The sequence below is a fragment of the Heterodontus francisci genome, unplaced genomic scaffold (genome assembly GCF_036365525.1).
Source record: "Heterodontus francisci isolate sHetFra1 unplaced genomic scaffold, sHetFra1.hap1 HAP1_SCAFFOLD_152, whole genome shotgun sequence".
NCBI classification, from domain to species: Eukaryota; Metazoa; Chordata; class Chondrichthyes; order Heterodontiformes; family Heterodontidae; genus Heterodontus; species Heterodontus francisci.
The window spans coordinates 3,307,765-3,334,771 of NW_027141229.1; the positions used below are offsets into that span (position 1 = coordinate 3,307,765).

The window sequence follows — 27,007 nt, forward strand, 5'->3', positions numbered from 1 at the left end:
GCGCAGCAAGTTCTGGAGCACAGGTCTTCAGTATTATTGCTGGAATGTTGTCAGGACCCATAGCCTTTGCAATATCCAGTGCCTTGAGTCGTTTCTTGATATCACAAGGCGTGAACCGAATTGGCTGAATTCTGGCATCTGTGATGCTGGCGACTTCAGGAGGACGCTGAGATGGATCATCAAGTCGGCACTTCTGGCTGATGATTGTTGCACTGGGTGTGTTGTAATGTTAACTGGTAGTATTCCTGCCGTATCATGTCAAGTCATCAGTGGTTAATTAGGGTTTTGAGTGTTGTCTCCTTATTTCTCATAATTCTCAGGTTTGAAACATAGAACAATCAGTCAAAGTTAAAATATTACGACTTATAACTAACAGTTGTTTAGATATGCGGACATGATTCTCCACATTAACACGCCAAGAAAGCCCACACAAAGACCTATGTCCAGAGTTATGTCACTGAATAAATAAAAACCGTTATGGAAACGTAATCTGCCTGACTGTGCTGTTCTGTGTTTGTGTTAGCTCACCCAGGCTGCTGAAGAAATATTCATAATGAGAGAGACACAGAGTCCATTGCAGGAAAACTACCACTTTTCTGCCGGTTTGCTTTGGAATTCGAAATTGAATTACCATTTCTTACAGCATTCCCTGGAATGTCGATGGATTAGAGGTGATCTAATTTAAACAGATACAATTCTTCAGAGGTTTGTCTATATAGATGCTTCGTGGTGGGAAATGGCTGGATTGGCCCTTTGAATGCATGGATTTCAGTTTTCAAACCTGCCTATTAAATGCCAATTGATCAAACACCTTTTGAAGTCCGTATATATAACTTCAATCGAACCACCCTCATCAACCCTCTCAATTGTTTTATCAAAGAACACCATCAAGTTTACCTCACCATCATCTCTCTCCTCTCCTCCACTGTTTTTAGTCATTATTGTACAGGGCCTTGGTGAGGCCACACCTGAAATATTATGTGCAGTTTTGATCCTGTGATGCGGGACTGACGTATGAAGAGAGATTGAGTCGGTTAGGATTATAATCGCTGGAGTTCAGAAGAGTGAGGGGGGATCTCAGAGAAACCTATAACATTCTAACAGGACTTGACAGGGTCGATGCAGGAAGGATGTTCCCAATGGTGGGGGAGTCCAGAACCAGGGGTCATCGTCTAAGGATACGGGGTATAACTTTCAGGACTGTGATGAGGAGAAATGTCTTCACCCAGAGCGTGGTGAGCCTGTGGAATTCGCTACCACAGAAAGCAGTTGATGCCTAAACATTGTATGTTTTCAAAAAGGAGTTAGATGTAGCTCTGGGGTCGAAAGGGATCAAAGGGTCAGGTGCGTAATTGGGAACAGGTTACTGAGTTGGATGATCAGCCATGATCATGATGAATGGCAGAGCAGGCTTGAAGGGCCGAATGGCCTATCCCTGTTCGATATGTCTCTGTTTCTATCAGACTGCTTATCAGACATCCAGTATTGGATGAGCAGAAATGTCCTCCAGTTAAATATTGGGAATACTGAAGCCATTATATTCACTTCCCACTCCAAACTCCGTTCCCTTGTTCCCGATTCCATCCCTCGCCCTTGTAATAGTCTGAGAATAAACTAGTCTGTTTGCAATTTCAGTGTCATATCTGACAAGGGAATGAGCTTCCAACTACATATTCGTGCCATCACTACAACTGCCTATTTTCACCTAGTGGGCGGCACAGTGGAGCAGTGGTTAACACCGCAGCTTCACAGACCCGGGTTCGATTCTAGATACTGCCTGTGCGGTGTTTGCAAGTTCTCCCTGTGTCTGCGTGGGTTTTCCCCGGGTGCTCCGGTTTCCTCCCACATCCAAAGACTTGCAGGTGATAGGTAAATTGGCCGTTGTAAATTGTCCCTTGTGTCGGGAGGTGGAACATGGCATTACTGAAGGGTAGTTTAAGTGGGTGCTTGTTGATCGGCACAGGCTTGGTGAGCCGAAGAGCTTGTCTCAGTGCTGTATCTCTAAATAAATAAACAAAGAATAATAGCGCCTGACCACGCGCCTGTTTCAGCTCATCTACACTGAGACCCTCATTCCTGCTTTTGTTACCTTTAAACTTGACTATTTCTTTTCATTTTTGTTCTTTCATGGGATGTGGGCGTCGCTGGGAAAGCCAGCATTTGTTGCCCATCCCTAATTGCCTTAGAGAACTGAATGACTTGTTAGGCCATTTCAGAGGGTAGTTAAGAGTGAATCACATTGCTGTGGGTCTGGAGTCACATGTAGGCAAGACGCGGTAAGGACAGCAGGTGTTCTTCCCTAAAGGATATTAGTGAACAAGATAGTGTTTTATAACAATCAATGATAGTTTCATGGCACCATTACTAAGACTAGCTTTCCATTCCAGATTTTAACACACTCCTGGTTTGTCTCACACATGCTACTCTTTGTAAACTTGAGGTCATCCAAACTGTGCTGCTCGTGAATTAACTCACACCAAATGTCTTTTCCCGATTATTAACCTACATTGGCTCCCAAGCAAGCAATGTCTTGATTTGAAAATTCTCATCCTTGTTCGCAACTCTCTCCATGATTTCACCCCTCCCTTTCTCTGTAATCTCCTCCCAACCTACAACCCCCGAAATACCTGTGCTCCTCTAATTATGGCCTCTTGTGCATCCGTGATTTTAATGCTGCATCATTGGCAGCCTTGCCTTCAGCTGCCTCGGCCCCAAGCTTTGCAATCTCCTCTCTGCCTCGCTTTCCTCCTTTCAGACACTCCTTAAACCCGACCTCTTTGACCAAGCTTTTGTCATCTAACCTCAGATCTTCTGTTGCGTCTTTGTGTCATACTTTGTTTTGTAATGCTCCTGTGAAAACGCCTTGTGATGTTTTATTATTTAAAAGGCACTACATACGTATAGGTTGGGCTTGTTAAAGTGTGCAGACATGATATGACATTAACATATTTATTTCGAGATACAGCACTGGAACAGGCCCTTCGACCCACCTAGTGTGTGCCGATGAACAACCACCCATTTTATCCCCACCCATTTTATCCTAATCCCACATTAACCCTATATTTCCTACCACATCCACACCATTTTCCTACCACCTACCTACACTGGGGGCAATTTATAATGGCCAATTTACCTATCAACCTGCAAGTCTTTGGCTCTGGGAGGAGCCCGGAGCACCCGGCGGGAACCCACACGGTCACAGGGAGAACTTGCAAACTCCACACAGGCAGCACCCAGAATTGAACCCCAGTCGCTGGATCTGTGGTGCTAACCACTGCGCCACAGCTTGCTAATAATTACCCCATGTTTATCCAAACAACGACTTTTTTCCCCCGGTTTGTGACCTCTGGAAATTTATGCAGCAGTGACGTTGGACTGATTGGTTCGAAGTTACAGGGTTTACCACATCTATCTTTTTTTAAACAGGTTGTAACATTTGTATCCCTCCAGTCCTCTGGTACCATCTCATATTCCAGGAGGATTGAAAGATTCTGGCCAGTGCCTCCACTATTTCCACCATGTTTTCTCTCATACATCCCATGCAGACTGGGTAAGTGTTCGAAGTGTACTAATTATGGTGCAAAATGTTTTACGTTATTATGGATGGAAAAGGGTCAACTGAACTTGTTTGTTCAGTGACTGTAATTAATGTCAGTCTCCATGGACCCTAATTGTATCACTGGAGGATGTCCCTCATCTATTAATAAGGACCTCCGTTCAGTGTGTTGTCCCATAGTGTCAGCAAGAATATCACCCCAGCAATAACAGGGATCAGCAGCTCCAGAGAGAGGGAGATGATAGATCAGAATCTGAGAACAATAGATTGGAATGTTACAACTGTGGGTCGAAATCTGATAACAATAGATTGGAATGTTATAACAATGGATCAGAATCTGAGAACAATAGACTGGAATGTTACAACGATGGGTAGGAGTTTCTCCTGGAATCTTTACGTTATTTCTACATTTTATGATCTGCTACCACTAGACACTTGGATCTATCTCACACTTCTGTTGATTCAATTCATTTACTATCCTATCCTATGATTGGTGTCCCTGGTAAGTCACTCTCCACAGTTATTACTTTTATAAACCATGTTTAACTGCATTAGTGTTCTTATCTGCCTTGCTTGTTGCTGTTGTTATTCCTGGCGAATCTCTTTCCCTCTGTATCCAGCACTGCCCATGATTTTCGGTTCAATGGCACCACTGCTGCTGACATGATGGAAGCCTGGATCAATGAAGCAGTGCAAGATGAGCAGTCGGGCACTTCTGCACTGGCCGTTTATAAAGCTTTTTTCCCCACCTCTCTATTTTCCCCGATTGTCATGTTTGGCTCTACATCCACCGCTGACGCCAACACAATGGAAGCTTTGGTCCATAAAATAATGGGATCTGCGAAACCAGACAATTCGATCTCTGTCTGCATATTACCCATGCTGGGCATGGCTCCAGCCTCGACATTCCAAGAATGTGGTGTTAGTGTTCGGAGGAGTTTGAATAAGACAACAATCTATCATTCCGACAGCTTTGATGTGCGCCTTTGAAACTTGGTCTGTGCATGTCCACTGATCGCCTATGTAGCGCGAGGAACCCCCTCTTGTGTTATTTAAAAGGACCAGACATCCAGCTTACAGGTGAGGGGCTTTTGACTTAGTTCTGCTGCTGCAAAGTTAGTGGAGCAGCTATGGATGGTTTTCTGGAGGTTGCATTGTGAACTGCTGCAGACATTCAGGGAGGACACAGGAGTTGGTGACCCAACTCTGAACGAGCTATCAGGACTGTATTTACAGTGTCTCTGCGTCTGCAACATGAACAACAAATGGAGCAGAGACTGCAGAGAGGGGGATCCCTGTAAAGAGGTAGCAGGAGGGGTCTCTGCCCTAAACACGCCGTGTTTTCCAAGAGCACTGTTCCTATCTACACCTAACCCAGGAGCAGTGTTTGAGGTGACTCTGATTAAATACCGAAGTGGTCACAGAGCTATGTCACCTCCTGCAACACGACCTTGAGCCGCACATCAGGGTGAGGAAGGAGCTGTCAGTGACCGATAAGGTCACAGTTCCATTGAACGTCTATGCATCCGGATCTTCCAGGCATGAGCGGTCGATGTATTTAACATAGAATCAAAGAGATTTATTCGGACATAGTCATAAATAGGACATATGGAGGCCATTATCCCCATCGAATCCTGTAGGCTATTTGTCGAATAACCCATTCAGTCCCACTCCTCCACTCGTTCCCATTGCCGTGCCAGCCCATTTCCATCAAGTGCCCATTCAGTTTCCTTTAGAAATTATTGATGGTCTCCACTTCCACCACACTGGTGGGTCGTGAGTTCCAGGTTATTACCACTTGATGCATAAAAAGAAAGTCCTTCCATATATTCCCCTGCATCTCTTACTCAGGCAAGAGAATATCTGAACATTTCCCCATGGCATTCAATAGCATCACGATCGCTGAGTCCCCCACCATCGATATCTATTACCATTGACCACAAACTGAACGGCGGTAGTTATATAAATACAGTGGCGACAAGAGCAGGTAGAGGCTCGGAATCCTGTGGTGAGTATCTCACCTCCTGACTCCCGAAAGCCTGGCCACCATCTACAAGACACAAGTCAGGAGTGTGATGGGATACTCTTCACTTGCCTGATGGCTGCAGATCCAACAACACTCAAGAAGCTCGACACCATCCAATACAAAGCAGGCCGCTTGATGAACACCCCATCCACACGCATTCACTACCTCCATCACGGACGCACAGTGGCAGCAGTGTGTACCATTACGAGGTGCACTGCAGCACGTCTGCCAGGCTCCTTAGACAGCATCTTCTAAACCCCTGACCTCTGCCACCTAGAAGGACAAGGGCAGCACATGCATGAAACACCACCACCTGCAAATTCCCCTCCAAGCCACACACCATCCTGCCATCCTGAAATGGAACTATATCACCGTTCCTGCACTGTCACTGGGTCAATATCCTGGAACTCCCTGCCGAACAACACTGATGGTGTAGCTACACCACATGGACTGCAGCTGTTCAAGAAGGCAGCTTACCACCACCTTCACAAGGGCAATTAGGGATGGGCAATAAATGCTGACAAGCCAGCGACGCCCACATCGCATGAAAGGATAAAACCTGCCAATTTTGTCTCCTTGTCCTTGCTTCACCAGTCAATGGAAGCAGTTTTCCCTTGTCTAACGGATATCAATTTGTCGTAATCTTGTACACCGCTATTATATCTCCCTTTAATCGCCTTTGCTGGAGGAAGATCAACCTCAGATGTTCCAACTTAACCTTGTAGCTAATATCCTCCATCCCTGGAACCATTCTGTAAAATCTCCTCTGCACCGTCTCAAGGATCTTCATATCCTTCCTGAAATGTGTTTAACAGAACTGGATGCAATACTCCTGCTGAGGCCAAACCAGAGCTCTGTATAGGTCCATTATAACGTCCTTGCTTTTGTACTCAAAGTATAGAACATTACAGCGCAGTAAAGGCCCTTCGGCCCTCAATGTTGCGCCGATCTGTGAAACCATCTGACCTACACTATTCCATTTTCATCCATATGTCTATCCAATGACCACTTAAATGCCCTTAAAGTTGGCGAGTCTGCGACTGTTGCAGGCAGGGCGTTCCACGCCCCTACTACTCTCTGAGTAAAGAAACTACCTCTGACATCTGTCCTATCTCTATCACCCCTCAACTTAAAGCTATTTCCCCTCGTGTTTGCCATCACCATCCGAGGCAAAAGACTCTCACTATCCACCCTATCTAATCCTCTGATTATCTTATATGTCTCTATTAAGTCACCTCTCCTCCTCCTTCTCTCTAACGAAAACAACCTCAAGTCCCTCAGCCTTTCCTCACAAGACCTTCCCTCCATACCAGGCAACATCCTAGTAAATCTCCTCTGCACCCTTTCCAAAGCTTCCACGTCCTTCCTATAATGCAGTGACCAGCACTGCACGCAATACTCCAGGTGCGGCTGCACCAGAGTTTTGTATAGCTGCAGCATGACATCGTGGCTCCGAAACTCGATCCCCCTACTAATAAAAGCTAACACACCAAATGCATTCTTAAAAGCCCTATTAACCTGGGTGGCAACTTTCAGGGGTTTATGTACCTGGACACCAAGATCTCTCTGCTCATCTACACTACCAAGAATCTTCCCATTAGCCCAGTACTCTGCATTCCTGTTACTCCTTCCAAAGTGAATCACCTCACACTTTTCCGCATTAAACTCCATTTGCCATCTCTCAGCCCAGCTCTGCAGCCTATCTATGTCCCTCTGTACCCGACAACATCCTTCGGCACTATCCACAACTCCACCGACCTTCGTGTCATCCGCAGATTTACTAACCCACCCTTCTACACCCTCATCCAGGTCATTTATAAAAATGACAAACAGCAGTGGCCCCAAAACAGAACCTTGCGGTACACCACTAGTAACTAAATTCCAGGATGGACATTTGCCATCAACCACCACCCTCTGACTTCTTTCAGCTAGCCAATTTCTGATCCAAAGCACTAAATCACCTTCAATCCCATACTTCCGTATTTTCTGCAATAGCCTACCGTGGGGAACCTTATCAAACGCCTTACTGAATGTGTAAGATTATGATTTTCAAGATCCCATATGCTTTACTCACCACTTTCTCAGTGTGTCCTGCCACCTGCAAAGATCGATGCACATGCACCCCAGGTCCTTATGTTCCTATGCACTCTTTTGAACGGTTCCCTTAAGTATATATCGTCTCTTCGGTTTCCTGCTGCTAAAATGCATCACTTCACATTTGCTAGTATTAAATTCCATCTGATACTTCTCTGCCCACAATACTGGCCTTTCTATGTTCGGTTCCAGGCGATGCACATCATCCTCAGCGCTCGAATAACGGGCCTGCCGTTTCTAGGACTGTGTGTTGTCCATCGATGCGTCTGTGAAGTGGGGGTGGCTGCCTGTGACATTATTTTCTCCCTCAGCAGAGAGGATCAGGAAGAGAGGTCCCGTGGCTTTCTCGGGATAGCGGGATTCCTGATGGTGTACTTGGCACTGTCAAGCCCCCATATCAATGGAGAGAGATACAGGAATTGAAATAAAACTCTCATTCCATTACTGTACAGCTGGTGCGTAAGCATGCCCAGTATATCATGTGGGTGAATGTCCACTATCCTGGCAGAAGCCACGATACCTTCAATCTGAAGCAGTCAGCCGGTCCCAACTTCTTCGGCCCTCCATGAAGAACCAGAATATGGCTCCTCAGAGGCAGATATTTCCCCCTGCATACACGGTTCATGATTCTACGCCCTCACAAACAACCAATACCCACCACTGCCACCCACCCACGACATCAAGTAATCCGTGTGTACCGTAAGCAAAGAGACCACCAGGAACATCGTGGAGCAGGCCATCGGCGTGATGAAGCAATGCTTCCGATGTGTGAACCGCTCGGGGGGAGCCCTCCAGTGCACACTGGAGCAGGTGTCCAATTCATAGTGTTCTGCTGCATCCTTCATATCATCACCATCATGGGGACCCAGGCATTGCCAACAGGAATCTGGAGGCCACCTCATGAGTACGAGGAGGAGGATGATGGGGAGGAAGAGGAGGGAGGGAGGATATTTCCTGGATGCCTTCGACCAGGGCAAGATAGTGTCTGCTCAGACTTGGGTTCCAATAGGGCAACTTTCCTTTATCGTCATGGATCCCTATTTTCCATCGTTACGTCCATCTGAGACCTCCCATCACAGTGTCCCCTTATCCTGCAATAAAAGAATCACAGAATCACAGAATGATGACAACACAGAAGGAGGCTATTCTGCCCATCCTGGTCACACCAGTTTTCCAAATGAGCAATTCACCTAGTGTCATTCCCCCATCGTCTTCCTGTTACACTGCACACTCTTCCGTTTCATATCACTGTCTAATTTCCTTTTGAAAACCTTGATCAAATCTACCTCCGCCACACACTCAGGCAGTGCATTCCACATCCCAACCACTCGCTGTGCGAAAAAGCTTTTCCTCATGTTGCTTTTGCTTCGTTTGCCAATCACTTTAAAACTTTCTGCTCTCGTTTTGGACCCTGTCACAAGCAGAAGCAGTTTATCTCTATCTACACTGTCCAGTCTCCTCATGATTTTGAATACCTTTATCAAATCACCTCGCAGCCTTCCCTTCTCCAAGGAAAACAGTCCTAACTTCTCCAATCCATCTTCATAACAAAATTCCTCATCCCTGAAACCATTCTTGTGAATCTTTTCTGCACTCTCTCCAATGCGCTCACATCATTACTGAAGTGTGGCGCCCAGAACTGGACACAACACTCCATCTCAGGAAGAACTAGTGTCTTACATAACTTCCTTGCTCTTGTACTCTTTGCCCCTATTAATAAAGCCCAGGACACAGTATGCTTCATTCACCACTCCCTCAACCTGTCCTGCCACCATCAATGAATTATGCACGTATACATCCAGCTCCCTCTGCTCCTGAACCCCTTATAGAATTGTTCCCCTTACTTTATATTGTCTCTCCATTTTATTCCTGTCTAAATGGATTACATCACATTTCACTGCACTGATCTTCATCTGCCATGTGTCCGCCCAATCCATTAACCTGCCTATGTCCTTGTGAAGTTCTATCCTCCTGACAATTCACAATAGTTTCAAGTTTCGAATCATCTGGAAATTTTGGAATTATGCCCTGTACACAAAACTTTAGGTCATAAATATATATCAGGAAAAGCAAAGGTATCTGGGCACTCCACTACAAACATTCGTCCAACTCGAAAAACATCCATTAACCACCACTCTCCGTTTTCTGTTATGCAGACAATTTCGTATCCATATTGCTACTATCCCTTTTATTCCAGGAGCTATAAATTTGCTCACATGTCTGTTGCATGGCACTGCAACAAACACCTTTTGAAAGTCCTTGTACTCCAGCAAGCATGATTGTCCTTAATGAAATCTGTGCTGGCTTTACTTAATTAATCCGCATTTGTCCCTGTGACTATTCATTTTGGCCCACATCATTCTTTCGAGAATATCCCCCACCACCGAAGTTAAACTGACTGGCCTGCAGTTTCTGGGCTAATCTTTACACCCTTTTTTGAACAAGGGGGTAACGTTTGCAATTCTCCAGTCTGCTGTCACCACCCCCGAATCGAACAAAGACTGGAAAATATGCCTCAGCATATTCCACTCTCAATTCCCTCAGTATCCATGGATGCATCGTATCTGGCCCTGGCACTTTATCAATTTTAAGTTAATACCTCCTCCTTATCAATTTTAAATCATCCCAGTGTCTAAGTTTGTCTTCTTTCGCCGTGGCCTGGGTAGCATATTTCTCCTTGGTGAAGACAGATGCCAAGTAGTCATTTAATACCACAGCTATTCCCCATACTTCTATGTGTAAATACCCTTTTGATCCCTAATCGACCCTGCTCCACCTTTTACCACAGGTTTACTATTTATGCGCCGATTGAATTTTTTCGAATTCCGTTTTGTGTTAGCTACCAGTCTCTTTTCATTCTCTCACTTTGTTTTTCTTATTTTCTTGTTCATTTCCACTTTGAACCTTCTATATCCAGGCTGTTCTCCATTGTATTATTTACTTGACATCTGCCATAAGCACACTTTTATTCTTTTTCATTGTCATCTCTATCTCTTTTTTCATCCAATACCTTGACTGTGCCCGAACTTTGAAGGTAACCTTTTGTTCAGCCACTGTTTTTCCCGCCAGACTAAGAGTCCAATTTATTCTTCCCAGATCCATTCCTACCCCATTGACTTTGGCTTCCCCCCACATTCTTTTTTAACCTGAGATTGCTCTTTGTCTTTTTCCATAGCCAACCTAATCCGAATGATACAATGATCACTGCAACATAAATGTTCCCCCACTGATATTCTATCCACTTGGCCCACCTCATTAAGAAACACTCGGACCAGCAATGCCCCCGACCCCGTCTCGTTGGACTGTAAATATGTTGCTTTAGAAAATTTTCGTGAACACATTCTGGAGACTCTTCCCCCTCTCTGCCCTCTACACTACTGCTTTTTCAGTCCATATTTGGATAATTAAATTCCCCATTATAACTTCTCCATAATTCATTCATCTCTCTGTAAAAAAAATCCCACCAACACAAACGTTACATTAACATCTTTATCAAACAACACATTCAATTATACAAACAAAACTGAACTATTCAGCCTGGTGTATTCCCTTAGTGCCTGTCTTGTTGGATTCCACGACTTGCTTCGGGTTCTTACACAGTGTTTCCCCAGTGGCTGCAGCATGGCTGGTGAAAGGCTGCTGATATTCACTGGGAGAGACGGCAGATGGTCTTGCAGGACGCACTCGGGCATCTCTGTGTTTGAGGACTCGGATTCAGGCTGCACCACCTCGAAATGGGAAGCAGCAGCCTGGGCTGGCTGATGGCTAACAGCAGGGACACTGGTGGAGTGACAGTGAAAGGAGAACAAACACTGTCATCCTGAGGGAGGACAGCAGGTTCAAGCTCCACGGAATCACTGTCACTTCCAAAGGGCGACAACTCAGAAATACCAGTAATCTACTGGATCACAGTTTGAGGGACTGCTGTGAGAGCCTGCAAACCCCTTTGAGCAGTGACATCCACAGCCATGATGGAAGCAGTATGATCCTGCATGGCAGCCAGCATGGATCTCATAACCTCAGTCTGACATTGGGTGTCTACCGCCTGTACTGCAATGGAAGCTGAGGCAATGGTCACCAGACGCTGTACCACAGCTGATTCCATTAGTGCTGTTATGGAGTTAGAGATCACGTCCACAGCAGAAAGAATGGGCTTCATGCTCTGTGCAATATCCTGTGTCATGTTGGGGCTGCATTCCTCCATGTTCCTTGAGAGTGACAACAGACTGCCTGACAGGCCTGTCAATGGACAAAGTATCTCAGTGGACACGTCTATCAGCTGGCAGTTTTGTGTTATCATTGCAAAGTACAAAATCAGAAGCGGAGACTTGGGGGTGAGGGATTGAGGGTGGGATGGAAAGCAGGAGGTCCATGGTCCTGCCATCTGCAGCTTGTGCATCATCCCAGACAGCAGGAAGAAGGGGAGGTGGGAGTTAAGAAGGGACATCAGGCAGGACCATGGCATCATACTGAAATCTCTCAGTGATGCCAGAAGTTACGAATGAGCTTCAGACACAATTAGGTATCTGTTAATCGTGCAGCCAGACAGCAGCGCGGGTCACCCTGAGCGGCATTTGGAATTCATGAACATGAGGAGGCAGCATGACGTTTGTGTGTTACCTGCCTCAACAGTATCTGGCACGGACAGATCATGAATTACAATACCTTGGCCTGAAAAGCAGCATAAACATCTTTTTATCTCTGTGTCTGTTATCCTTTCTCTCTTTCACTTGTGTCTCACTCTCTCTTTTTTATTGTCTGTCTCTTGCTCAAAGAATCAGAGGTTGATGCAACGCAGAACTAGTCTATTCGGCCCATCGTGTCAGTGCTGTTTCTTTGAAAGAGCTATCTAATTAGTTCCCCTCTCGTCCTCTATCCCCAGACTTCAGCATTATTTTTTCTTTTCAAGTATTGATTAGATTCCCTTTTGAAGGATATTATTGAAACTGCTTCCACCATGTTTACAGGCAGTGAATTCCAGATCCCAACAATTCGCTGTGCAAGAAAATGCTCCTCATTTCCCCTATGGTTTTTGCCAATTACCTTCAATTTGTGTTTTCTTAATATTAAACTTTCTGACATTGGAAACACTTTCTCCTTAATTACGCTATCAAAACCCTTCCTGATTTCTATATTAAATATCCCCTTACCCTTCGTTGTTCCAAAGAGAACAATCCCAGCCTTTCCAATCTCTTCTTGTAACTAAAATCCCATATCGCTGGGTCTGTATGATTAAAATTTTGCTGCTCCACGTAACATCTTGAGATGTTTTAATACATTAAAGGCAGCGCTATATAAATACAAGTTGTTGTTGTTTCTGCACATCCCACCACCCTGTCTATGGCCTCATGAATTATATTACTATTTTCCTCGCCCTTCACGAAACTTCCACGCTGCATGACCTCTGCATGAAGTCCAAGTCATTAATGTATATCAGAAACAGCAGTGGTCCTAGTACTGAACCCTGGGGAACAGCACTGTATACCTCCCTCAAGTCTGAAAAACAGCAGTGGTCCTAGCACTGAACCCCGGGGAACAACACTGCATACCTCCCTCCAGTCTGAAAAACAGCAGTGGTCCGAGCACTGAACCCCGGGGAACAACACTGTATACCTCTCTCCAGTCTAAAAAACTGCAGTGGTCCCAGTACTGAACCCCGGGGAACAACACTGTATACCTCCCTCCAGTCTGAAAAACAGCAGTGGTCCGAGCACTGAACCCCGGAGAACAACACTGTATACCTCCCTCCAGTCTGAAAAACAGCAGTGGTCCTAGCACTGAACCCCGGGGAACAACACTGTATACCTCCCTCCAGTCTGAAAAACAGCAGTGGTCCTAGCACTGAACCCCGGGGAACAACACTGTATACCTCCCTCCAGTCTGAAAAACAGCAGTGGTCCTAGCACTGAACCCCGGGGAACAACACTGTATACCTCCCTCCAGTCTGAAAAACAGCAGTGGTCCTAGCACTGAACCCCGGGGAACAACACTGTATACCTCCCTCCAGTCTGAAAAACAGCAGTGGTCCTAGCACTGAACCCCGGGGAACAACACTGTATACCTCCCTCCAGTCTGAAAAACAGCAGTGGTCCGAGCACTGAACCCCGGGGAACAACACTGTATACCTCTCTCCAGTCTAAAAAACTGCAGTGGTCCCAGTACTGAACCCTGGGGAACAACACTGTATACCTCCCTCCAGTCTGAAAAACAGCAGTGGTCCTAGCACTGAACCCCGGGGAACAACACTGTATACCTCCCTCCAGTCTGAAAAACAGCAGTGGTCCTAGCACTGAACCCCGGGGAACAACACTGTATACCTCCCTCCAGTCTGAAAAACAGCAGTGGTCCGAGCACTGAACCCCGGGGAACAACACTGTATACCTCCCTCCAGTCTGAAAAACAGCAGTGGTCCTAGCACTGAACCCCGGGGAACAACACTGTATACCTCCCTCCAGTCTGAAAAACAGCAGTGGTCCTAGCACTGAACCCCGGGGAACAACACTGTATACCTCCCTCCAGTCTGAAAAACAGCAGTGGTCCGAGCACTGAACCCCGGGGAACAACACTGTATACCTCCCTCCAGTCTGAAAAACAGCAGTGGTCCTAGCACTGAACCCCGGGGAACAACACTGTATACCTCTCTCCAGTCTAAAAAACAGCAGTGGTCCCAGTACTGAACCCCGGGGAACAACACTGTATACCTCCCTCCAGTCTGAAAAACAGTCATTCAGCACAATGTTGATAAAAGACCTCCTGCAATTGGTCACTGTCCTCGTCAATATTTACTGAGGGGCAGATTTATAATAAACCTGTTATTACTCATGTTTCATTTAATCATCTTAATTTTTTAACTTCTTAATCCACTCCGAATTCCAGTTGTAATCTGGTTGTTTTAATTCTCTTTCCCAATCCAATCATGATTGTATAATTTAAACCCTGGGCGGAATTAAATGGGTTCGCAGGAGTTAGGATAGAAGGCGGAGGTGCTCCAACAGTGGTGATGTAGACAACCTTCTGACTCAGATGTCAATTGAGGCCGTTAAGTGGAATTACACGAGCGGTTGGTGGCAGCCCCACAACTTGTGCAGGCCGCCCAGTAAAATAAGGCAGCCCCTCTGCAGAATTGGGGGAGTGCTCCTCCGAAGGGTATTATGTGGGCCGTGGATGGGCACAGAACAACAAAGACATCTTCTGCATTAAACTCCCCCGCACTCAGCCTGCCCACTCTCCATCAAACAGGAGCTATCAGACTGGACGCTGATTCCCCACTGCACTTACCTGGGGTCTCGGACTCCAAGGCTGCTAAAGTCCCTGGCCTGGTGCAGTATCAGCAGTGGTCCCCGCCCCCTTGCCAGCCCTGGCCATCCCACATCACTTACCTGAGATCCAGGATTCCAGCTACGGTCCTGTTCCCAGGACTGGTGCACTGTCAGCAGTTGTCCCTCCTCCATAGCTAGCCCCAACTTCCCCACCACACATACCTGGCTCTGGGGTCTCCAGGCTAGGCAGTGGTCTTTTACTGGCAGTTTCCCTCCCCCCGTTTCCTTATTGGTCCCAGGCGACATTCTCACATGTACCTTGGCTCTGGATGTCCAGGAATGGTCCTGGTACCCGGCCAGCTGTACTATTGGCAGTGGCTCCCGTTCCCTGAATGATTCTGGCTATCCTATCAGCCTTATCTGAAGTCCAACCTCGAGTGACATTCCTGGTCCCAGGACTTGTGTAGTACGGGCAGTGGCACCAAGTGACTGATAGGCCCTGAAAACCCGCAACAATTATCTTTAGTGTCGGGGTCCGGCAAGGCACCTATTTCCAGGTCTGCTGTCGTACCGGCAGTGGGCCCCAGACTCTGAAGGGCCGCCACGAAACTCCTAAACGTATCTGGGATTTGGGACTCCAGTAATAGTCCCGGTTTCAGGACTGGAGTTGTTCTGACAGTAACACCCACTCCCTAACCAGACCCAGAGGACACAAAACACATGCCTCGGGTCCCGGCTCTCCAGTCATGCTCCTGGTCCCAGACCTGGTTATTACTGGCAGGGGCCCCGACTAGTTGACTGACCCTCGTGTCCTCGCCACATTTACCGAGGGACCAGGGCTCCAGCGATGGTCCTGAACACAGGCCTGGTATATTGCTAGCAGTTCCACTGCTCCCAGTGGTCTTGCCAATGCTACTGAGCAGCTGGGCCTCTGATTAAAAACAAAGAACAAAGACAATTACAGCACAGGAACAGGCCCTTCGGCCCTCCAAGCCTGCGCCAATCCAAATCCTCTATCTAAACATGTTGCTTTATTTTCTAAGGGTCTGTATCTCTTTGCTTCCTGCCCATTCATGTATCTGTCTAGATACATCTTAAAAGATGCTATCGTGCTCGTGTCTACCACCTCCGCTGGCAACGCGTTGCAGGCACCCACCACCATCTGCGTAAAGAACTTTCCATGTATATCCACCCTAAACTTTTCCCCTTTCACTTTGAACTCGTGACACCTAGTGATTGAATCCCCCACTCTGGGAAAAAGCTTCTTGCTATCCACCCTGCCGATACCTCTCATGATTTTGTACACCTCAATCAGGTCCGCCCTCAACCACCGTCTTTCTAATGAAAATAATCCGAATCTACTCAACCTCTCTTCATAGCTAGCGCCCTCCATACCAGGCAACATCCTGGTGAACCTCCTCGGCATCCTCTCCAAAGCATCTACATCCTTTTGGTAATGTGGCGACCAGAACTTCACGCAGTTTTCCAAATGGGGCCGAGCCAAAGTCTTATACAACTGTAACATGACCTGCCAACTCTTGTACGCAATACCCCGTCCGATGAAGGAAAGCATGCCGTATGCCTTCTTGACCACTCTATTGACCTGCGTTGCCACCTTCAGGGATCAATGGACCTGTACACCCAATTCTCTCTGCACATCAATTTTCCCCAGGACTTTTCCATTTATTGTATAGTTCACTCTTGAATTGGATCTTCCAAAATGCATCACCTCGCATTTGCCCTGATTGAACTCCATCTGCCATTTCTCTGCCCAAATCTCCAATCTATCTATATTCTGCTGTATTCTCTGACAGTCCCCTTCACTATCTGCCTCTCCACCAATCTTAGTGTCGGCTGCAAACTTGCTAATCAGACCACCGATACATTCCTCCAAATCATTTATGTATATCACAAACAACAGTGGTCCCAGCACGGATCCCTGTGGAACACCACTGGTCACACGTCTCCATTTTGAGAAACTCCCTTCCACTGCTACTCTCTGTCTCCTGTTGCCCAGCCAGTTCTTTATCCATCAGGCTAGTACACTCTGGAACCCATGCGACTTCACTTTCTCCACCAGCCGACCATGGGGAACCTTATCAAACGCCTTATTGAAGTCCATGTATATGACATCGACAGCCCTTCCCTCATCAATCAACTTTGTCACTTCCTCAAAGAATTCTATTAAGTTGGTAAGACATGACCTTCCCTGCACAAAACCATGTTGCCTATCACTGATAAGCCCATTTTCTTCCAAATGTGAATAGATCCGATCGCTCAGTATCTTCTCCAGCAGCTTCCTTACCACTGACGTCAGGCTCACCGGTCTATAATTACCTGGATTATCCCTGCTACCCTTCTTAAACAAGGGGACAACATCAGCAATTCTCCCGTCCTCCAGGACCTCACCCCTGTTTAAGGATGCTGCAAAGATATCTGTTTAGGCCCCAGCTATTTCCTCTGTCGCTTCTCTCAGTAACCTGGGATAGATCCCATCCAGACCTGGGGACTTGTTCACCTTAATGCCTTTTAGAATACCCAACACTTCCTCCCTATTTATGCCGACTTGACCTAGAGTAATCAAATTCTGTCCCTAACCTCAACATCCGTCATCTCCCTGACTTGTTCAGGAACTTTGGCAGGTGGGATTCCCATACTTAAAGGGGTGTAGATCACGGAACCAGGCAGTTCATTTTCCGAGCGCCACTACATTGCACCGGACGTGGGCTCCAAATCGCCAAATCGGGCTCACCTCATATTTTCAGTCCGCTGTTACAAACTCTGCTGGCTCCGCTAAACTCAACTCCCTGTTGCGAGCAGAAATCCCTGTCACGAGTGCATTAATTAGAGGCTTACTGAACGTGGTAACAAAATGTACAATGTTACCAGAAACCCTTCAAACTGTGTCTATTACTCCTAACCTGATTCATAGTTTCCTGATAATTTCCCTTTTTTACAGTTAACTTAGTGACGATTGAGATTTTTTGTTTCATTGATTTTTTTTAGCGGTCTCATTCCCAATTTTTTGCTTTGAAATAATTGACTTCCGTGCTGCCTATTACAGGTGAGAGAATCTCTCAGTCAGTCCAACCTTTAACATTCTAAACAACAGCAAAGTGCTGCAAATCTGAAATAAAAACAGAAAATGGTGGACATATTCAGCATCTGTGGAGAGAGAAACTGAATTAATGTTTCAGGTCGATGACCCTTCATCAGAACTGGGAGAGATTAGAGAAGGAACAGTTTTTAATCCAGACAGGGAAAGGAGGGAGGGGGAGGATTATGATCCACACTGAGTTGAACAATTTCACTATCATCCTTTTGTCAGTTAATATCTCCTGCCTTGCATTGCAATACACACCTTCCTGTTTGTTCTTTCAGGTTCAACATTTCAATGTATCACTGGATACAGGAACACATTTGTAAATCTCAATAAGTCTGAAATCAAACTGGTCACTTTTCTCCCAGCTTGTTGACCTGTTCATTTCCCTTCCTCACAGTTAACTTGCTGACGATTGGGATCCTGCCTCAGGGAAAGTGTGGTCTCTCCAACTGTGTCACTCGCTACCTGGTGGCCATGTCAGTGGCGGATCTACTGGTCATTATCCTCGACCTGATATTGAGGCACATTCCCATTGTTTATTGGGAACAGTTTCAGTTCCTGTTGTTCATTCCCGTGTGTAATATTCACGCCGTCCTGCTTTATGCAGCCACAGACTGTTCTGTCTGGTTCACCGTCACTTTCACCTTTGATCGATTTGTGGCCATTTGTTCCCAGAAGCTGAAAAGTAAATATTGCAGAGAGAAAACGGCTGCTGTGGTGCTGGGAGCAGTGACTGTGCTGAGCTGTTTAAAGAACATCTTCTGGTATTTTATGTTAACAAGTCAGTATCGGCTGGGGAACCTGCCCTGGTTTTGTGATGTTACAGAGGATGTTGCGGAATCTCGTGTCTGGGGAACAATCGAGTTCTTCCATTACATTCTAACCCCGGGGCTCCCATTTGTGGTGATTCTGCTGCTCAACGCTCTCACCGTCAGGCACATTTTAGTGAGCAGCAGAGGACGCAGAAGACTCCGGGCTCACAGCAGTGGGGAGAGTCGCAGAGACCCAGAGATGGAGAGCCGAAGGAAATCCATCATTTTACTGTTAGTTATCTCGGGGAATTTCATTCTGTTATGGACGCTGTTAATGGTGTACTCTATATGGAACAGGATGGAGCATTTGGGGTCTGTGTCTGCTGATCTCGCTGTGTTTCTGCAGGAATCAGGCTTCATGCTGCAGCTCCTGAGTTGCTGCACAAACACTGCGATTTACGCCGTGACCCAGACTCAATTCAGAGAGCAGTTGAAGAATGTGCTGATATATCCCTTCACTGCAATTGTTAAACTCATTCAATGATGATAGGCACTGAATCACTGACTAATTCCAGCTGCTGGGGGGCGGGGCCTGTCACGATGGATACAGAGCAGGGGGCGGGGCCTGACGCCATGCAGACCGAGCGGGGGGGCGGGGACTGTCTGTCGAGACAGAGCGGGTGTCGGGCTTGTCGCTATGGTGACAGAGCGGGGACGGGCCTGTCGCCAGGGTGACAGTGCGAGGGTGGTGCCTGTCGATATGGAGACAGAGCGGGGGTGGGGTCTGTCACTATGTTGACTGAGCGGGTGCCCGACCTGAAGCTATGGTGACAAAGTGGGGCTGGGGCTTGTCGCTAGGGCAGTGTGGCGGGGCCTGATGCGATGGTGGCAAAGTGAAGGACGCGAATTTCGCTTTGGTGACAGAGGTGGGGGAGATGGGCCTGTCGCTCTGTTGACTGACTGGAGCAGGGTCTGTTGCTATGGTGATAGCCGAGGAGGCGTGCCTGAAGCCAAGTTGACGGGAGAGTGCGGGAGGATTCTCTGCCCCATGGTGACGGGAGAGTGGGAGCGATACCTGTTTCCCATAGTGGCGGGGGAATGGAGGTGGAGTTCGTTACACAAGGAGATGGGAGAGTGGGGCCGGAACCTGTTCCCTTGGAGAAGAGTGTATGGGGGCAGGCCTATTCTCGTGGTGACTGGGAAGCGGCAGTCAGAATTTTGCACAATCATTTGTAATCTGGAAAATCTATTTATACTTCCCCATCCCCCCTTACCCTTCCCCCCCCCCCAGCTTCCCCTTCCCAGCTCCCCCTCCCAGCTCACCCCCCGACACCCTCTTCCCCCACACCCTCCCCCCTCGCTACCCCTTCCGATTTCCCCCTTCGCACCACCTTCACCTGCACCCCCCCCCACCCCTCGACAGCCCCCTTCCCAGCTCCTCCTCGCACCCCCTTCCCTCCACCCCCTCCTCCCACCGGCATCAACCTATTCCTGAGCAGGGGCCCTAACAACACCACTGCCTTGTGGGCGTCTCGGGAGAGTCCACGGCGAAGGGAATATACCCTAATAGAAAAGCTGGAGCTGAACCCCATGTGTCACCTTTGGCATGTTTCCGGCAGTTCCTGCAGCCATACTGGTGCCAGACGTCGTGCTCTGCACACCTTTGGACACCCACCAGAAAGGCCGAGAGGGGGATTTTGATGCTGGAGCAACTCACACCCTCCATACATTCGCCCAGGCATGCGCCATGGTGAGGTCACTCCATAGTCGCCTCACAGCGGCCGAAACAACACGGAAGGCAGCAGTTATGGGTTATAAGTCCAGCTCAATTGGCGTAGAGATTGGGCGCCATGGGTTGCCTTTGTCGGTGGGAGAGGTCATCGCACCTCACTGGACAGCTACCGCCCGCCTCAAAACGGGCAGCCCCCGGTCAATAAGGTTCTGTCCCGCCACAGTCCACCTGCTTTTATGGGTGTGTGGAGCTCAGGGTCAGAGTCCGAAAAGCGGACTGCAACACTGCACCAAACAGCACGAAAAAAGGAAAGAAGACACCAGCCTTTCGTTTTGCAAGCAGGAAAGTCAGAACTATGTATCCTGGCCTGTCCGATGACGTCACACAAATCAACAATTCTCGGAAGACCGCCATCATTAACAACGAGCTCAGTAGACTCAATGTGGACATTGCAGCACTTCAGGAGACACGCCTCCCAGCGAGCGGATCTCCAACAGAGCAAGACTACACCTTCTTCTGGCAGGGTAGGGAACCTGAGGAACCAAGACAGCATGGAGTGGTGTTCGCAATCAGAAACTCTTTGCTCACCATGATCGAGTCACCTTCAAATGGCTCAGAACGCATCCTGTCCATCCGACTGCTCACTGTCTCTGATCCAGTACACCTGCTCAGCATCTATGCTCCAACACTCTGTTCCACACCTGAAGCTAAAGTTCTCCGAGGAACTCCACAATATCATCAGTAGCATCCCCAATAACGAACATCTGTTCCTGCTGGGGGACTTCAATGCCAGGGTTGTGGCCGACCATAAATCATGGCCCTCCTGCCTTGGGCGCTATGACATTGGAAGGATGAATGAGAATGGATAGAGACTGCTTTACTTGGGTACCTATCATGACCTCTGCATCACCAACTCGTTCTTTCACACAAAACCCTGTCACCAGGTTTCTTGGAGGCACCCAAGACCATGTCGTTGGCACCAGCTGGACCTCATCGTTACAAGGTGTGCGTCCTTAAACTGTGTACACATCACACACAGCTTCCACAGTGCGGACTGCAACACCGAACACTCCCTGGTGTGCAGCAAGGTGAGACTCAAACCAAAGAAGCTGCATCTCTCCAAGCAGTAGGGCCACCCGTGCATCAACACAAGCAGAATTTCTTATCCACAGCTGTTACAAAAATGTCTAAATTCTCTTGAAAAAGCCTTCAAAACACTCCCACAGGGGATGCAGAGACAAATTGGGCAAGCATGAGAGACGCCATCTGTGAGTCAGCCATGACCACCTATGGAAAACGTGCGAAGCGGAATGCAGACTGGTTTCAGTCTCATTTTGAAGAGCTGGAACCTGTCATAGCTGCTATGCGCATTGCACTGCTGAACTACCAAAAAGCCCCCAGCGAGTTAAAATCCGTAGCACTCAAAACAGCCAGAAGTGCTGCACAAAGAACAGCCAGGGGCTGCGTAAATGACTACTGGCAACACCTATGCAGTCATATTCAGCTGGCCTCAGACACCGGAAACATCAGAGGAATGTATGGTGGCATTGAGAGAGCTTTTGGGCCAACCATCAAGAAGATCGCCCCCCTCAAATCTAAATAAGGAGATACAATCACTGACCAACGCAAGCAAATGGACCGCTGGGTGCAGCACTACCGAGAACTGTACTCCAGGGAAAATGTTGTCATTGAGACCGCCCTCAATGAGGCCCAGTCTCTGCCAGTCATTGATGAGCTGGACGTACAGCCAACAAAATCGGAACTCAGAAGGGATAGGGAGAGGCAAAATAGACTTCATGGCCCAGTTCTAGAGAGTGTGCAATGACAGAGGGACCTGGGGATTACATGGACATACATCTTTGATGGTGGCAGGACATACTGCGAAAGTAGTCAGCAAAGCATATGGGGTCTTGGGATCATAAATAGAGGGTTTGAGTACAAAAGCATGAAAGTTATGCTGAATGTTTCTAAGCCTCTGGTTAGGCCACGACCAGAATACTGCATCCAATTCTGGTGACCACACTTTAGGAAGGACGTGAGGGTCCATCTGAGGGAGCAGAGGGGATGGTAGTTCCAGGGAGGGGGCATTTTAGCATAGTGGACTGGAAACAGCTACTTGAAGGTTAATCAGTGTCAGAGCAGTGAGAGTTACTGAGGGTTGAGAACAAATATTTTCACACAAAGACAAACAGGGTGGGACTCCCAAATCTAAAGCCCCTTGGATGTCAAGGATCAAACCGGGGAGGATAAGGCACAAGAGGGAAGCTTATGTCAGAAACCGAGAGCTCAATACCACAGAATGCCGAGAGGAGTGAAGAAAGTGCAGGGGTGAAATTAAAAAGCAAATTAGGAAAGCAAAGAGATAGTTGGAAAATAATATTACCAAGTAAAAGTAAGAAAAACACAAAAATGTTTTATAAATACATTAAGAGCAAGAGGATAACTAAGGATAGAATATTAGGGACCAAAAAGGGAATGTGTGTGTGGAGGTGGGAGATGTGGGCATGGTTCAAAATGAATACTTTGTTTCTGTCTTTATAAAAGAGGGGGAACAATGCAGATATTGTAGTTAAAGAGGAGGAGTGTGTAATATTTGATGGGATAAACAGAGTAAGAGGGGAAATATTAAGGTGTTTGGCAACTTTCAAAGTGGATAAATGGTCAGGCCTGGATGTATTGGAACCACTTCAGAGAAGGTTCACTCGGCTGATTCCTGGGATGAAGGGGTTGTCTTATGAGGAATGGTTGAACAAGTTGGGCCTAAACTCAATGGATTTTAGAAGAATGAGAGGTGACTATTGAAACATACAAAATACTTAAAAGGATAGACAGGTTAGATGCAGGTAAGATGTCTCCGTTGGTTCGGGAGTCTCGAACCAGGGGACACATTTTCAAAATAAGGGAGAAGCCAGTTAGGTCAGAGATGAGGAGAAATTTCTTTGTTCAGAGGGTTGTGAATCAATGGAATTCTCTACCCAAGCGGGCAGTGGAAGCTCAGTCTGGGAAAAAGGCATTGAAGTGTATTATCAGCCATGTAAGTATTGAATGGTGGAGCAGGCTCGATGGACTGAATGGCCTACTCCTATGGTCCCAAGATTCTAAACTAATTTCGCCCAAACCACCTCATCAGTTCCCCTTCATATCGCAACAGCTTTGAACAAATCACCTTGATCCTCCGAAATTCCAGGGAATACATCCCTAGTTTGTGTAATATCACCTCGTAGTTCAGTTATCATTCTGGTAAATCGACACTGCACTCAAATGGACATGGACACTTCAAACCGCCAAGTCTCTTTGGACCTCCAATGTTTCTAGTTTTTCACCATTTATAAAGTACTTTGTTCCAGTCTTTTTTGCTGACATTCAAATCGATCTTTTTTAATTTATTTTTTTATTTTAGATATACAGCACTAAAACAGGCCCTTCGGCCCACCGAGTCTGTGCCGACCAACAACCACCCATTTATACTAATATTACATTAATTCCATATTCCCTACCTCATCCCCACCATTCTCCGACCACCTACCTACACTAGGGGCAATTTACAATGACCAATTTACCTATCAACCTGCAAGTCTTCGTCTTTGGGAGGAAACCGGAGCACCCGTCGGAAACCAACGTGGTCGCAGGGAGATCTTGCAAACACCGCACAGGCAGTACCCAGAACTGAACTCGGGTCGCTGGAGCTGTGAAGCTGCGGTGCTTACCACTGCGCCACTGTGCCGCCCAAAGAGATATTAATATCTCTTTGTAATTTGATGACTCTGGCTGCACTGCTTGCAATGCTGCCTTTTCTGTGTCATTGGTAAATTTGGGTATGTGGCATTCTACGCCATCATCTTAAAACTTTAATAAATACAGAAAAACTGAGACACACACGAACGTTGCTCTAGTAGACAGGAGTGAATCATTCCATCCTAGAGGTTTATTAATTCCAGATTTGTGGTTTTTTTTTCAGAAAAAACAGAATTCAAATTCACAACAGCTCAGTGTGGGATTTGAACTCCTGCTTTTTCAATCATCAGGCCTTCAAATTAAAACTCATAAAAAGAGATTCATTTTCTCACTGCTGTTGTCTGACTTTCTCAGGTTTTGTATATTGTTCCCTTCTCCTCTTCTTCCATGTGGCTGAAGTCTTTGAAGTTTGTCAGACATTGGTAAACTACTTCATGTGGTGTTCTGTAAATACCTTCAATTCTGTGTATCTGGAAGGGACACAAATCAAATGCTCACCTTATTGCATCAACCAAAACCTGCCTGTCCATTCAAACAGCCCAATTTCCTGTCTCTGCAAAGATAGCTCACACTTCCACAATGCAGGAATGTCTGAATGGAAACAGCTTTTGACACATTTCCCAACATGTTTGCTCACACTTTTCAAGTTGAAGCTAAATTCAACCTGCAGATTGCAAGCTCCAAATTGAATCTTGAAGGTAAAAATTGGCACAAATGAAATCCCAGATCTCTCTGTCCCGGCACCCATTTTAACATTGTACCAGCTAGTTTATATCGCTTCTCCCCAGCCTTCCTTCTGAAATGCATCATTTTACATTTCTCAGCATTGAAATTAACCTGCCATGTGTCTGACCATTTCACCAGACTGCCTGTATCCTCCTTAAGTCTATTACTATTCCCTTCCCTGCTTATTACATTGCAGATGGCACAATGTTGAATTTATGCCCTGGAAACCCAAGTTCAAGTCATTAATATATATCAAAAAGATCAGTGGTCCTAATCCAAAGCCCTTGGGAATACCCCTGTACCACAATGTACACTGTATACATCAGTACAAAAGCAGGGAGGGTATGCTGAACATTTATAAAGTTCTAATTAGGCCCCAAATGGAGAATTGTGTCCACTTCTGGTCACCACACTTTGGAAGGAGGTAAGGGTCCTTGAGAGGGTGCAGAGGAGATTAACCAGAATGGTTCCAGGAATGAGGGATTTTCGCTATCAGGTTAGGTTGGAAAAGCTGGGTTTGGTCTCCTTAGAACAAAGGACATTCAGGGGAGATTGACAGAAGTGTCTAAGATTATGTCAGTCAAGGATACCGTTCTCCAGTCTTAAGCAACCATTCACCACTGCTCTCGGTGTTGCGCCCCTTAGCCAATGCCGTATCCACTCTGGCCCTGTCCCGTTCATTCCATGAGCATCCATTTTTCTAACTAGTCAATTATGAGGCACCATTATGACGTCCCCATGAGTAAATTGGCCCCACATCACAGAAAAACACACACAGAAAATAACACACAGACAGACAATGAGAATCTGGAACAAGAGAGAATCCAACCACCCCACATTGGCATTCGAAGCATTATCCCATCGCTGAATCCCCAAGCAACAACATCCTGGGGAGACATTCACCAGAAGCTGAGCTGAAGAAATAACATCAAAACTGTGGTTACAAGCGACCAGAGCCTTTCCACCACCTGCAAGACACAAGTCAGGTGTTTGATGGTATCTCTTCACTTGCCTGGATGAGAGCAGCACCAAAAACACTCCAGAAGCTCGTCACCATCCTGGACAAAGCAGCCCACTTGATTGGCACCCCATCCACCACTTTAAACTTTGATCAGATCACCCCTTACCCTTCTAAATTCCAGGGATACAGAGTAAAGCTCCGTCTACACTGTCCCATCAAATGCTGCCAAGCTATTAGTTAGCTATTGAGTAAATATATGTCTTCTCTGTTCTGGCAAACAATCCCAGGGCAGGTACAGTGTGGGGTTAGATACAGAGTAAAGCTGACTATATATGCCTCTCTTTCCCCTTCTCCATCCAGATGGAGAGAGTAATAGTGAGAGAGACAGGGATAGATATGGAGAGAGAGAATAACAGAGAGAGGGAAGGATCGCAATGGGAGCGTGTACCAGTGAGAAAGAGGAAGAGATTGGGATGGAGTGTCGGTCAGTGCACCTTCAAAGCTGTGTGGAGCAGCCTGGAAGGTATGACACAGTGAGAGATTGGGATTGAGAGGGTACAGAGGGAGATAGAGAGAGAGAGAAGAGGCTAGAGATTAACATGGAGAGAGTAGCAGAGAGGGGAGCTAGTGATTGAGTGAGTAAGAGAGAGGGAAGACGGAGATGGAGAGAGATTACCAGTAAGAGTAGCTGTCCACTTCTCTCTCCATGCCAAAATCTCCCTTTCTCACTGTAACACTCTCTCCGTCTATATTTCTCCCTCTCACCTGATGTTTCACACTCCATGCTTATTTCTTGTACGTCTGTGTCCACAGGATTACATCAAACTACGATTATATTTGACATTTGCCCTTTCGATCTAACCTAACAACGTGACTGTCTCCAACATTCTCTCTGTGTCTGTGAACAGTGGGACATTGGAGTGAATATTCCAAGAGGTTTGTAAACAAAATTAGGGCACATGGGATTGGGGGGGAAGTACTGGCATGGATTGAGAACTGGTTAATGGACAGGAAACAGAGGGTAGGAATAAATGGGTCATTTTCAGGTTGGCGGGCTGTGACT

The 27,007-nt window shown here is 46.7% G+C and overlaps 1 protein-coding gene across 1 annotated transcript in view; it reads left to right on the forward strand.

Annotated features, from left to right (window-relative positions):
* The window catches only part of LOC137362486 (probable G-protein coupled receptor 139), a 49,855-nt gene extending 30,521 nt beyond the window's left edge, over positions 1–19,334 (forward strand). The window contains exon 2 of the mRNA XM_068026867.1: positions 18,436–19,334. Within this exon, the coding sequence (XP_067882968.1) occupies positions 18,436–19,334 (899 nt within the window). The remainder of the gene's footprint in view (positions 1–18,435) is intronic.
* Positions 19,335–27,007: the final 7,673 nt, after the last annotated feature.